Source organism: Squalius cephalus, assembly GCF_949319135.1.
Source record: "Squalius cephalus genome assembly, chromosome: 11".
NCBI classification, from domain to species: Eukaryota; Metazoa; Chordata; class Actinopteri; order Cypriniformes; family Leuciscidae; genus Squalius; species Squalius cephalus.
Genome location: NC_137132.1, coordinates 26,219,680 through 26,234,999, shown reverse-complemented (window position 1 = coordinate 26,234,999; position 15,320 = coordinate 26,219,680). Strand labels below are relative to the sequence as shown.

General features: G+C 37.1%; 2 protein-coding genes across 4 annotated transcripts in view; one reads left to right on the top strand and one right to left on the bottom strand.

The window, feature by feature from the left end:
- The window catches only part of LOC307167340 (B-cell receptor CD22), a 98,978-nt gene that overhangs the window by 8,942 nt on the left and 74,716 nt on the right, over positions 1 to 15,320 (top strand). The window contains exon 12 of one of the 2 annotated variants that reach the window (XR_013822755.1): positions 2,305 to 2,519. The exons of the other annotated variant lie outside the window; for it this stretch is intronic. The gene's annotated coding sequence lies outside the window, so the exon portion shown is untranslated. Of the gene's footprint in view, positions 1 to 2,304; positions 2,520 to 15,320 lie in introns of those variants that run through there. 2 annotated transcript variants of the gene reach the window in all.
- The window catches only part of LOC307167355 (sialic acid-binding Ig-like lectin 14), a 340,868-nt gene that overhangs the window by 309,576 nt on the left and 15,972 nt on the right, over positions 1 to 15,320 (bottom strand). Inside the window, exon 7 of one of the 2 annotated variants that reach the window (XM_079886391.1) lies at positions 11,198 to 11,994. The exons of the other annotated variant lie outside the window; for it this stretch is intronic. Coding sequence (XP_079742517.1) covers positions 11,955 to 11,994 — 40 coding nt within the window. The 3' untranslated portion in view covers positions 11,198 to 11,954. Of the gene's footprint in view, positions 1 to 11,197; positions 11,995 to 15,320 lie in introns of those variants that run through there. 2 annotated transcript variants of the gene reach the window in all.

Below are 15,320 nucleotides of genomic sequence, written 5' to 3'. Positions count from 1 at the left end.
CTCGTGAGATTGTCGTTTACATTATTAAATTGTTGGAAACGCACATTTATTTTCGACTTGTCGGAGTCTGGCTTTAAATACAGCACAAACTGTTTGCATTGCCCTAAGATTATTTGCGAGTGGCTCTTTCCTTTACACTATTGGAGATGCGGAGAACTTGATGGAAAGTGCTGTCTGTCGTGTCATTTGGAGTTTACCTGGCGCTTTTAGGTTTACAGTTTTTTTTTTTTTTTTTTTTTTGGCATTTCCAAGCCACTTAAGACCCAATGTTGTAAAGCAGTTTTTTTAAAGCAGTTTTTTTAGGCTATCATTTTTTATGAAGATCATACAATCATGACCATGCCGATTACAGTATGTCACTCAGGCTTCACTAACGTGATTGGTACCATAGACTATAGGCTACCAGACTGCCATCAAGGCCTCAATGAAGGGGATTATGTGAACAGAAAGGGGGTTCACAATGTAAATGTGCAGCCCAGTTACAATTGGGATTCTTAATATTCCAGATTAATAATATTATATCAAATAAAAAAAAGGCAGTTGACTAAAATCTTCCATAATCACAAATGTGAAAGCAAAATGGCCAGGATCTGTGCATGACTTAAGAATTTTCAGAGATTCACATTCCTGCACATTATTTGAAAGTGGTAAGGAAAGTTCCACAATTAAATATCAAGCTCACTGTATTACATACACTTATTGATCCTAACAGAACTGCATTTTTTCATAGGTGATTATGACATGTTCCTGCAGACAGGTGTTTTATGACCCCATTCCCTGACCCAAACCAGTTACAATGCAGCTCTAGCCAGGACAAGGACACACAATAAAAATGAACTTCAGCTAACTAAAGGGAAGATTTCAGTGTCTGAAAAGTCTGAGGGGTTGCACACCTGACAGGGCCTGTGACATTGTTGCATGTGCCATATTACACAACCTGATCATCATTAATCATTAAATGAAAAAAAAGCATTAAATGTTTAATAAAAGACAAATATGCTTAGTTCCTTGAGTTTTATTTCAAGTGTTCTTTGTAAAGAAAAGCCAGTGGTCAAGTGCCTGCAACAAGAGATATTAGACACATGCCTCATGCAACAAATAAAAAGGAAAAGTTGGCTATCCACTGCCCACCTGTAGGCCTATGTCTCCTCTGTCTGTGCAGACTCTTCTGTAGGCCTTTCTGTAGATGTGGAATCCTGCAACTTATATTGCAGCCATAAAGCATACAAGTATAAATGAAGTAAAGTTATTTATGCACTTGCAGGTAGGCTAGTTCCTCCATATGACAGTTATCTGAGAGGGTTTATTCACTGTCCAGTGCAATGGAAACAAATAGACATTACAAAGTCTTATACTTTCTTTCCTTTGGAAAGTAGAAAATGTCCACTTACTGCACATATTTCAGCCACCACTTTCTTGGGAACAGATACAAGTGTTGGTGTATTATGTAAAAGTGCACAAAAGAGGAAAACACAATGTCATTACAATGAACTACACTCAGGAAAATGTGATCAATATTTTTACATTAACATAAGTTTATCAGTTTTCACTTTCACAAGTCAAAGCAATTCATCATTACATGTGGCCTTCATTTAATGCAGCAATATTTGTACAATTATTTTACAGTGTAGGCTACTAAGATCTTTTCTTTTTTTCAGCCTTTTTCTTGGTTGCTTTTATAAACAGAACACCATTTATTTAACAGTGCCTTTTATAGAAGAGAAGAGACTATAATATAACTACAAATTACCATTAGGCTATGTAGAATATTTTTGTACTTCACTTTTATTTGTTCCCATGTTCTAGTGTGGTGACTCTGACATTACAATGAACAAAGTAGCCTAATTATGCAATTATTAAAATACAAAAAAGGCTAATAAGTGATAAAAACATCTAACTTCTAACAGATTTAAATTGTCTGCTACTTTTTGCCAGCCCTCTCTCCTGGCTTTTGCAGACTTTGAGGTGTTCCCTGGCGTTTTGATTAAACATTAAAATTCCGAATAAACTTCGATTATTAGTTCTTGCTCTGCTGAGGAGAAAAACTGAGCGCGCTCTTTGGCCACGCTGAGCAGCCAATAGCAGCGTTGCTGATCAATGTTTCTACTATCGATACATATCCCCTTTTAACCAGCGCATGAACGCGCAGTTATCTCAGATAACTCAATCCAGCGATACTAATCATAAACAACAGGTGAGTTCGAAGAACCCAATTAGCCGGATCATGATTAGCACGATGATATCATCTTGGATGTGTCATTTGATCTCGGATGTAATAAGCAACGTACGAAGAACGAGCCCCAGTACTGGTGTGTTCTTGTTTCCTTGGTTGCCATTATCATTCGTCATTGCCTAATTGATTAGAGTCTCACCTGTCCCTCATTACCACTGTGTATTTATACCCTCAGTTAGCTTCTGTACTTTGTCTTGTGTTAATGTTGCTACCTGAAAGTGATCTTTGTTTGTTTGCTGAATTATTTCTGTTTGTTTCTTTTCAAATAAATACTATTTAACTGATCAGCCAGCAGCAGGGGCCGTTCTTCGTACGTTGCTTATTACATCCGAGATCAAATGACGCATCCAAGATGATATCATCGTGCGAATCATGATCTGGCTAACTCGGTTCTTCGAACACACCTGCCGGATATGATTAGTATCGCTGGATTGAGTTATCTGAGATAATTGCGCGTTCATGCGCTGGTTAAAAGGGGATATGTATCGATAGTAGAAACATTGATCAGCAACGCTGCTATTGGCTGCTCAGCGTGGCCAAAGAGCACGCTCAGTTTTTCTCCTCAGCAGAGCAAGAACTAATAGTCGAAGTTTATTCGGAATTTTAATGTTTAATCAAAACGCCAGGGAACACCTCAAAGTCTGCAAAAGCCAGGAGAGAGGGCTGGCAAAAAGTAGCAGACAATTTAAATCCGTTAGAAGTGGCCATGTTAGATGTTTTTATCACTTATTAGCCTATATATTTGTATTTTAATAATTGCATAATTACTTTGTTCATTGTAATGTCAGACACACCACAATAGAACATAAGAACAAATAAAAGTGAAGTGCAAAAATATTCTACATAATGGTCATTTTTAGTTATATTATAGTTACTTTTATAAAAGGCACTGTTAAATAAATGGTTGTCTGTTTATAAAAGCAACCAAGAAAAAGGCTGAGAAAAAAAAGAAAAGAAAAGATCTTAGTAGCCTACACTGTAAAATAATTTTTGCTGCATTAAATTAAGGCCGTATAGTCATTTCCACTGTTAAATCTTGAGTAATGATGAATTGCTTTGACTTGTGAAAGTGAAAACTGATAAACTTATGTTAATGTAAAAATATTTTGCCATGAGTTATTGATCACATTTTCCCCCAGTGTAGTTCATTGTAATGACATTGTGTTTTCCTCTTTTGTGCACTTTTACACAATACACCAACATTTGTATCTGTTCCCAAGAAAGTGGTGCTGAAATATGTGCAGTAAGTGGACATTTTCTAACTTTCCAAAGGAAAGAAAGTATAAGACTTTGTAAAGACCATTTGTTTCCATTGCACTGGACAGTGAATAAACCCTCTCAGATTACTGTCATATGGAGGAACTAGCCTACCTGCAAGTGCATAAATAACTTTACTTAATTTATACTTGTATGCTTTATGGCTGCAATATAAGTTGCAGGATTCCACATCTACAGAAAGGCCTACAGAAGAGTCTGCACAGACAGAGGAGACATAGGCCTACAGGTGGGCAGTGTATAGCCAACTTTTCCTTTTTATTTTTTGCATGTGTCATGTGTCTAATATCTCTTGTTGCAGGCACTTGACCACTGGTTTTTCTTTACAAAGAACAATTGAAATAAAACTCAAGGAACTAAGCATATTTTTATTTTATTAAACATTTGATGAAAAGTGTTTTTTTGTTGTGCAATGTTGTGTAATATGGCACATGCAACAATGTCACAGGCCCTGTCAGGTGTGCAACCTGTGCAGTTCTGTTAGGATCATCATAAGTGTATGTAATACAGTGAGCTTGATATTTAATTGTGGAACGTTCGTTACCACTTTCAAATAATGTGCATAAATGTGAATCTCTGAAAATTCTTAAGTCATGCACAGATCCTGGCCATTTTGCTTTCACATTTGTGATATGGAAGATTTTAGTCAACTGCCTTTTTTTTATTTGATATAATATTATTAATCTGGAATATTAAGAATCACAATAGTACTGGGCTGCACATTTACATTGTGAACCCCCTTTCTGTTCACATAATCCCCTTCATTGAGGCCTTGATGGCAGTCTATGGTAGCCTATAGTCTATGGTACCAATCACGTTAGTGAAGCCTGAGTGACATATCTGTAATCGGCATGGTCATGATTGTATGATCTTCATAAAAAATTATGATAGGCTAAAAAAATAAAAATAAAAAAAATGCTTTACAACATTGGGTCTTAAAGGGATAGTTCAGGATTTTAGACATGAATCTCTATAGCTTCCCCATAAGCAGTGTGGTGCATTGACCATGACTTACCCCCGACAGCGTCCTGTGAGCCGAGCTCCGGTCCAGTTTTGGTCAAGATGAAATTAGTCCGGCAAGTTTGCTGGGGTCACGGCAATAAAGCTTTTTTCTTCTCAAATCAATATGTGTTCAAAAGAGTGATATATTTGCAGCTCAAAACCGCTGTCTATGGAGAGGTCAGACCTCGTAATGGCTTGGCACTATTTTCTTCCCCGTCATATCACTGCGCGCTGCCGCTACCTACAGCCAGCTGGGAGCCGCGCACGTGTCACTTTGTTTACAGCTCGTAAAGAGAACGATAACATGTCTGACTACAGCAGCGACGATGACAACATTGACTTCGACACACAGCCAAAAGGATATCTTTACGAACCTGAATACACAGATGACGAGTTACGCCAGATGGAGTTAGAAAGGACAGAAAGAGAGAGGATGGACACAGAAGTTGAACAAGTTGAAGCTGGAGCCACAAAGCTTGTACAAACTGATCGCTCTTGGTGAGTAGCTATGTTAGCTCGTTCGTGTAGCTGTTCTGAGAACGTAAACACTGCTGTAAACACTGCCGAACAACTGAAAAAGTGGTGTGCGCCTGCGCAGCTCCCAGCTGGCTGTAGGTAGCGGCAGCGCGCAGTGATATGACGGGGAAGAAAATAGTGCCAAGCCATTACGAGGTCTGACCTCTCCATAGACAGCGGTTTTGTGCTGCAAATATATCACTCTTTTGAACACATATTGATTTGAGAAGAAAAAAGCTTTATTGCCGTGACCCCAGCAAACTTGCCGGACTAATTTCATCTTGACCAAAACTGGACCGGAGCTCGGCTCACAGGACGCTGTCGGGGGTAAGTCATGGTCAATGCACCACACTGCTTATGGGGAAGCTATAGAGATTCATGTCTAAAATCCTGAACTATCCCTTTAAGTGGCTTGGAAATGCCTAAAAAAAACAAAAACTGTTTTTTAAACCTAAAAGCGACAAAAAACGACAATCTCACGAATCACGAGAAAAAAAAATATATAACTGTTATCTCAGAAAGTGCACTATCGCGCTGCGCTGGACTTCCCGTATCAGCTCCGCTTATGAAGCCGGGATCAATCCTGTTAACATGAAATAAGCCTGCTCCCGAGCAGGTTTAAGTTTGCGCACATGTTGCTATGACAGCAAGTCCAGGATGAGCGTTGAAGAACCAAACAATCCAAGATCATGCCAAATCGCCAACAATCAAATCCAGCTAAGTGAGTTAGCGACGTACGAAGAACGGGCCCCAGGTGTGACAATTACACTTACATGTCAAAATTTTATGAATTTAATTTTTACTTTTTTAATAATCTGCCTGTAAATGTTTGTATCCCCCAGGATACATCGCCATTTGGGGATATAAAAATAGACTCTGTGGTCTGTAAACTGTATATACTTTGTTGAAAAGGCCAGCGATGCATATATTGAGACATTAGCGCCCCCTTGTGACTTTAAGACGCATTACTCTGATGACTCAGTAATTTTCCTTTTAACGGGTCAATATTGACCAGAAGCAGTTCGGAGAGCTCGTATAGAGACTTTGCTAGTGTCCCGCTGTTACTGTTGTTGTTGCAGAGTGCGTTCATATACAAGTGAGTGATTTGTTTTATGTTATTCATTATCTTTAAAGAGCTGCGATTTGAATGTGAGATTGATTGTATCTGCGTTAGTTAGTTATAATCGCGTATGTACGCAACACGCATTGTCGATTGCATCATCCATATACGGCGCTAGTGAAAGCATACACAGACAGTTATATATTGATATTTACGTATTATATTGTAATTATGTGTCCCTTTGGGTCGTTTTGGGTATTTGTATGTTCTTATTTACTTTGAAAGGGAGATTGTTCATATTAATGAAACCATATGTATCGATTCCAGTCACCTCACGTGTCAGAGAACGTGATGTCATTTTTCTTAAGTGCTAATATAGTCTCTACATGTCTGAATCGATTGCTATGTGTATATTATATACATAATGTATGTATAATTGACAGATTGTGTTCATTCTTGTTATTACTGTTCATGACTAATTTAGTATTATTATTTTCTGTTTGTTTTAGAACCACTCATACTACGTTACACTCCAAACTACTCTGTCATACCCTCTACTACTTGTACTGCAATTGTTCACTCAACTCAATTCTACGACTGTAACTGTCTCTACAAGCCTCAATTCATTAAAGTGTACTTCGTCTCTGACCGGACGACTTATGTCTGCTCAATATCCACCAGCACCACACTAGTCTACCCAACATACTTTGAGGCCCATTTTAGAAAATCAGTTCAATACTTTATACTCTTACATGAATGTTTACATTCCATCATTTAGCCATTAATATTAATTTAGTTAGCACTATTTAATTCGGTTTTAGGTCAACTATACATGCTAGATATTATAACTGAAAAGGTTGGACTGTAATAGGTGATGGTTTATTTCTAGCTTTCCTCAACAGGGTGTCGATCAGAACAAACTGGATTCGATCAGTTCCATGCAAAGGAGGTTTATTGTTGACAGTCTTTGGCTGTACACAACACAGCTGTACAGGCTTTACAGCTTAATAGTGTGTTTAGATGTGTGTGGTCTACAAAGGGAAATATATTAACATATGTCTTGAGTATTATTACACAAAACATATTTCCATAAAGCAACCAATTTCTCAAATAAAGAAATTATGAAGTTCAATTCTAGAATAAATAAATTAATATACATGCAACAAAAATCGTATGCAACACCGCCACCCAGTGGTCAGAAATAGTAAAACATTCAAAACCGAAACTAATTATGAAGTGATTTAAATGAACGGCACATAATTAGAAACATCGCGTTGATAAACTTAAAATAGCAAGCGTTTCAGCTGTTAATGTGATGATCACACATACATACATACATACATGTATGTACACATCACACACTGGGTGCAATATAAATACTACGAATTGCAAGTAATATTGAACATAACTTGCACATTCACGTGCACTCGACAGCACGTGATAAACTGCTTCATCACTGTTGAATATTCATCACTTAGTGAAAGGATGACATTGTATCAAGGCTTTACAAACTCCTTAACCAAGACAGCATTCTCTTTTGTATTTTCTTGCTTGCATGGTTAGAAGCATTTGCATGAAGAAGAACGTGATTATGTAACGCTAGCCAAAGGATGACAGAAAAAAAAAATGCTGTTTTAATTGCGTTAAATATTTTTAACGTGTTAAACTGAAAAACATTAATCGCACGCGTTGCGTTGACAGCAGCACGGACATAACCGATGTGTTTATGTGAATACGCGGCAAGACGGACGTTGTCGTGTGTATTTGACTGTAAGCGCATCAATGAAAAATAGGCAGCTTTATGTGGACGCACTGGGAATAAGGCACGGGAATAAAATCACACGCAAGCGCAACCTCCGCAATTCAACGCCGAAAACTTATGATTTGCATTTTTATTATAAATTTGTGCGCATTATTTGTTGTTATTAGAGACTTCCGACGATCCGAGATTGATGGTAAAAAATTGTTTTTTTACACAGCACCCCTGCTCTCGCCAGAAGCATCCCAGGGTGCCGCGTCACCCCGCTGGGAAACGCTGGTCTATATAGGCTAATAAAAAAATACAAATAAAAAGCCTGTAATTAAGACCGTAACATCCCAGCAAACATTTGGACGTTTAATGACCGTTGAAAAGACGTCCGACAGAGACGTCCCGTCATGGTTGAAAAACAGTTCCAAAATGAAAGTTGAACCGACGTCTTTGACAGCCTTTTCTGGCCGTGAATTCCACGTCTCTTCTGCGCGTCCCTGGACGTGTAAAAGCGTCGTCATATGTGTTTTAATGTGTTGCTGCATAATTTAAGTGTAGGGGAGAGCGGGGCACAACCTAACGCTTTTTGACTTTCTCAGTTTGTGTAAATCTACTTATGGTTCAGAGTATTTATTTTTTCCCACATTAATTTCCCACATGTCTACTACAATTATGTGTTTTTGTTTTATTAATACAGTATATACTTTTTTCTTGATATACCCCGAAAGAATGGAAGTGAAATGTGACAACATGCCCCATAGGTGGGGTACATTGTAACATGTGTGGGGCACATTGTAACATAACATATGGCAGCTTAAAATGTTATCTGATCTAATAAAAAAAATATACAAAACAAACTAAAATATTTTCTAAATAAAATACAATTAAAAAACTTTTTCATATAAAATAATGGCAATTTTTAATAATTAAATATAAACTCATTTTTGAGTTTTGACTACGAACACATGAAAACACAGCTATACAACATAGTTCAAAACAAATAAATAATTAGTAATTTCTGAACATTGACACTCAGTCTTTATTCACCTTTTTCTCACATTTTCTCAAGAAAATTAATAAAAGTATAGAATAATAGCATATTTCTAATAGGGACTCATTGTAACGCAGTGTTACAACATGCCCCCGCCTGCACAACTGGGATTTAAACCCTGCTAGTGTCTTCTGCTAGTTAGCGAAACATTAAATAACTATCGCAACTGTTAAATAACATCTTGGAGATTAAAATAATATAAGATTTGTCTTATTTTAAATAAACACAAAAAATAGAGATGAAAAATTAACTTAAGTAAGAAATTTACTTTTGCTATGGTTTAATAAATGTCTATGGATATCTTCCAAAAATAAAATAATTTTGGCGGATTTTTTTTTTTCTATATAGTGTTGATATGGCAACTAGTAAATAAACAAAGTTTCGTCATCCAAGCATGTGCGGAAGTATTTAAAACAAGCGTGTTACAACTAACCCCGCGTTAGGTTGTGCCCCGCGCTCCCCTATATATAAGCCTGCATATAAAATAATCACACACCTATTGTGTAACATCGTGAAAGGCAATCAAGGTTTACACATCTTGACAAAGGTTCTAAAAAGGTCCAAAATTGGTCCAGTCAGACCCAGGGACGGACTGGGGCTAAAAAACAGCCCTGGACTTTCTCCCAAATAGGCCCATCATCCGGCCATTCGCCTCTAGCCGTGTGCGACAGTCTCAAGACACTAGCCAGGATGTCCTGATACTATGCCACAATACTGTAGCCTATCAGACAAGGTGTTCACAGCAATAACATCTCAAAACCAATGATGATTATTGGGGTTGTGTTTATTAATGAAGCCTCAGCCTTCAAATAAAAACAAAAAATGTACAATGCCATAAAATACAAATAATGAAATGTCACTGGCTACAGAAACCCCAAATTACACAAACTTGTAATTATAAAACATATAGTTACTATATACCAGGGTCCAACCTTTTTGTGTGCGAGGGCTACCTCAAGGGATAAAATAATCTAGAAGGAATTTGTATTTGTTATACTCCAATATTTATTATACATGGTGAAGCTTTTTTACTTTTCACCATCATATGGGAAATAATAAAATATCTTGATATTCTGGTTCAGATTTACAAGCGTTTAAAAAAAAACAATTCCTGAAAAATTATGAAAATATTTATTGATTTTTTTGTTGATTTTCTATAAACCTATTGTATGTGTTACCAAAAACAGTAGCCCAAACATTTAGTATAAATATAAATGAAAAAAAAAAAAAAAAAAAAGAAAGAAACAAATAAACTGCCATAACTTCTAAACAAAACATTACTGCATTTGGCTACATTTAATACATGACTATATTAATATAACAGCATTTTTAATATGAATACAGGCACATTTCTGCCAAAAAAAGTTTGTTTTACTAAAGTTAATTCATAAGTTTTGGTGTGAAATGTCTTCTAGCTGGTTTGTTCTCGGAACAATGTTTCGCCTGTTTTTTTTGCGTCAATAGCCTATGTTGATAATATCAGCGCTGTTTCATCTGGCTTTTTACAAGCTTAAATCACATAGTCATTTGTGGGTTTATAATAGAGACAGAGAATTCTGCGCTGAATTTAAATGCTTGTCAGTGGATCGCGCAGCTCTGTGTAATAGCCTAATGTTCGCGTGATCGAGATCAGCCAGCACAGCTGCTTTGTCCGCGATCGCTGTTTTTTGGGCCGAGCAGATAATGCGCTGCTCAGATCAAACAAGTTTTGTTCCACTTTTTGAGCGTTTGCCCAAAATGTTTGCATTTGATGTTTCTCAAACGCAACGCGAATGACAGCGTAAAATCGAAGAGAGTTGGGTAATTTTGTAGAGGCAAAAGTTCAAATTGAAACGTTTAGTTGAAAAGGTCGCAAAATGATACCATTTATTCGAAGTCTGGAACCGCGACGGCAAGTTGGGGCTATTTATAGAATGTGTTTAGCAGGCAACTCACAGGCGTTGGAGACCACTGCTATTCAAATATAATGTAAGCAAATTTAAAAGTGCAGCCTTATAAAACTAACTTTCTGTCAGTGGCTATAGGCCGACTCTTCTTCCTCAGTTGTTGTTTTTTACACGTAGCATATAGGCCTAAGTGATCATATTATTGCCCCTGCTGTTGGCTGTTCATATTGCTTTATTAGACTTTTTTTTTTTTTTTTTTTGTGCCGACGGCCCTCGGTTGGACGGCCGTTCTGGACTTTTCCAGAACGCACAGATTGTCAGTCCGTCCCTGGTCAGACCTGAACGTCAATAAAACGTTTTAATCACGTGTACATCAAAAACAATAACACATTATTTGTGGACATAAGCAAAAAAGAAGCATGTTCTGATTAAGCACAACATTTTATTGATCTTGAACAGCCAAAATTTCTCTTTATTTTTTTCAATGTTTAACATTTCGTGAGCTTAGAATTATAAGGTTCTATCTCCACTTTTGGTCGAAATTGAGTTTTTGACAATCTGATCCATTAGGTGTTTATTAATGCCTGTGTGGTGTTATTTTTGTAAAAAAAAAATTTTGTTAGTAGTTATTAATAAAATAAAAAGGTTACATCTCACAAAACATAAACCGAGTTTAAAAACTTTGATCCTCAATAAACGGAGATAGAACCTTATAATTCTAAGCTCTCGATTTGTTAACCAAACTAAAATACCAATTGCAAAATACTGAATTATTATATAAAGATAGTTCACCCAAAAATGAAAATTATGTAATTTACTCACCAAATTCCAAACCTGTATGAGTTTCTTTCTTCTGCTGAACACAAAAGAAGATATTTTGAAGAATGTTTGTATCCAAGCAAATAGAGCATCCATTGACTACCATTATTGGAGAAAAAAATATTATGGTAGTTAATGGGAAGCGACATCTGCTTGGTTACAAACATTCTTCCAAACATCTTTGTGTTTAGCATAACATAGAAAGGTATACAGGTTTGAAACATGAGGTTGAGTAAATGATGACAATTTTCATTTTTGGGTGAACTATCCCTTAAACACATTGTTTGGCTAATTTTTTGTATCCACCACCCCCAGCTCTTCCTGGAGCGTGTTTCAGGTGTTCTGCCATTGCTGCATCAATTTCAGTGTCTGTAGCATGTGGGCTCCACCTCTTCACAGCATCTAAGGGAAGAGAATATATTTCTTTTTAAAATAAATGAAAATTAAAAATTTGAGGTAAATGACATGCACTTATTTTCAAAATATTTTTATGGTCTTCAGCTAAATTTAAAAAAAACATGGAACAAGATGAATGAATCATGAATGAAACATTAGAAAAAAGTAATCAACATGCATTACATTGTATTTTATTGTATAAAAGATGTTCTGCTTTAAATTGGTGTTAGATCAGTTGGGGGGGGGGGGGGGGGGGGGGGGGCGGGGGGAACAGCATTTGTCCCCTGCCTCTTCAATACCACTGTGGTGCCCTTGAGAAAGACCCTTAACTAGGTGTGTAACAGTGAGAAAGTGAACAGGACATTTCTGATAAAGACAGGTGGGCTGTGATGTCCCCTGAATAGACATGTTTAGCAATTCTAAAATAACAAAATATTTTTAAAGCAGTTACTGAAAACATACATGTTCAAATCCAGCTAAACATTTCATTCTACTTCAGATAATTTACTTTCTGAAAGAAACTCTCAAAAGGCTACATTAATAATTTACAGTAATAACTTTGACTGTATCATTAAACATACTTTATACTATGGTATACCGTTGTATAAGTTCAAATTAACTTTTAGCCTACAAGCTAATTTAGCCAAACTCAGTTAGCCAATTTCAGTTGACAATGTGGGCATCATTTCTTTCGGTTCATTCATGTCAAACAAGTAAAACTCTAGCACGTGAATCTAATAATACAAAATGTACGTACCCAACAGTAGATTTTTAATAATATGGGCCTCAATTCCTCCTCTCTTCGTGGTTGTTCAAACTTCAGTGTTCCGGAGTGAAGTCTATGGGGAAAACGCGTTAACATCTCGTGAGATAATCTAGCCTATTGCGGGATTTGGTAATGTCGGGAGATCTTTTGTTACATCTTGGCAGCACAGTTTTGGCAATTACATCCAACTCAGACATAAATGGTGACCAGATATATTTCTGTTTTACATGTATATGCACATTCCATAAAAAAATAAAAAAACACAACGTATCAGGTAGGCTACAGGTTGAAATAATGACTAAATGCAGAGGCTTTGCATTCACTTAACCACACTGGGAACTGTGTGATTATAATTTATTTAAACAAGATAAAGTAAATATATTTACTTTGTATATAATTCGTGTATTTCATAAAGATAATTCCTGTTTTTCTTTCTGTCTTGCTTGACTAGACGTGTAAAAGACATCATGGACGTCTGTTCACAGCCTTGACGTGTAAAGGACGTCAGTGGACGTCTTCACAACCTCTTAAAAACTACTTGGGCAATTAAATTAATTTTTGCAGTATTAACCATGCAAGGATTAAGCACAGCTTTTGCATATTTCACAAGGATTTCATGATGGAGGGTCATGATGGACTATAAATGCACGTGTAAAAGACGTCGCCAGGTGACGTCCTCTCACCCGATACACTATATATTGAACTACACGTAGCTAAAAGTCAAAATAACAATTATACATGCAACCCCAGAGAACTGTAGACATGTACAAATGTGTCTGAATGCATTTTTAGGAAATGTTCTGTGTTACATATTTTTACAGATTTATGCCGTCATACCGCGACTATTTTTGGCCAGGGACACGACGTTGCCGTCGGACCAATGTTTGCTGGGATTGACTTACCTGTCGAGAAGAAAGCAGGCAACTTCAGCGTCTCGTTTGAAAGCTTTCTCCTGCATTAGCTATCCCGACATAAACCCTTGTTTTTGTAATCTCCGGTCACGTTTCATTTTACGGTCTTATTTTGGACTTTTTCGACGAAGATGACTCGTTATCCTGTGACTTAACCGTGCAGTGCAGCCTTTTAAACTTGCCGCGGCAGTGACAAGCGCCTCTCTCTGCTCTGCTCCTCCGCTTCTGCTGGCTTCAGTCACGTGACGTTGGCTCTGAACGAAAACGCGTTGTGGAAACGCGTTGGCCTAGTACTTTTTGTCCCTCTCTGCTATTATAGTTTTTCAAGATGGCGGAACTACATGGAAACCTCCGTGGACCTACCCGTCCAATGTATATAAAGATAATAAATTCTTCGTTTACGAGGACAAGTCAGATCATTGGCAGAGGTATTTGGACACCATTGAGGACATATTTATGAATAAAAATATTGATTTTAGATAACTACCTAAAAAGATACATATTGTCCCTTTAAAGTAACGTTAAAAGCCATCAATAAGAAGAGAAGAGAGCCCTCTTCGATTCCTAAAATTAAATACTCGTAATCAGACTACAGTTACTTTTTTATTGATTACTAAATATTCACAAAATGACAGTAAATTATTCATAATTCAATGATTCTCCATAATTCTAAGAATTTTCTCTTTTAAAATGTCCTTTCTAAAAAAAACTATTGCTTATATATGTTCGGAAATTCTTCATGTTTTGTGGAATTACGCCCACAAGAACGACCACTAGGCAGTTATTACATGGAAAATTGAGAGGCCACACAGAATAAACAAGCAAATATATACAGTGAGGAAAATAAGTATTTGAACACCCTGCTATTTTGCAAGTTCTCCCACTTGGAAATCATGGAGGGGTCTGAAATTGTCATCGTAGGTGCATGTCCACTGTGAGAGACATAATCTAAAAAAAAAAAAATCCAGAAATCACAATATATGATTTTTTAACTATTTATTTGTATGATACAGCTGCAAATAAGTATTTGAACAGCTGTCTATCAGCTAGAATTCTGACCCTCAAAGACCTGTTAGTCTGCCTTTAAAATGTCCACCTCCACTCCATTTATTATCCTAAATTAGATGCACCTGTTTGAGGTCGTTAGCTGTATAAAGACACCTGTCCACCCCATACAATCAGTAAGAATCCAACTACTAACATGGCCAAGACCAAAGAGCTGTCCAAAGACACTAGAGACAAAATTGTACACCTCCACAAGGCTGGAAAGGGCTACGGGGAAATTGCCAAGCAGCTTGGTGAAAAAAGGTCCACTGTTGGAGCAATCATTAGAAAATGGAAGAAGCTAAACATGACTGTCAATCTCCCTCGGTCTGGGGCTCCATGCAAGATCTCACCTCGTGGGGTCTCAATGATCCTAAGAAAGGTGAGAAATCAGCCCAGAACTACACGGGAGAAGCTGGTCAATGACCTGAAAAGAGCTGGGACCACCGTTTCCAAGGTTACTGTTGGTAATACACTAATACGTCATGGTTTGAAATCACGCATGGCACGGAAGGTTCCCCTGCTTAAATCAGCACATGTCAAGGCCCGTCTTAAGTTTGCCAATGACCATTTGGATGATCCAGAGGAGTCATGGGAGAAAGTCATGTTGT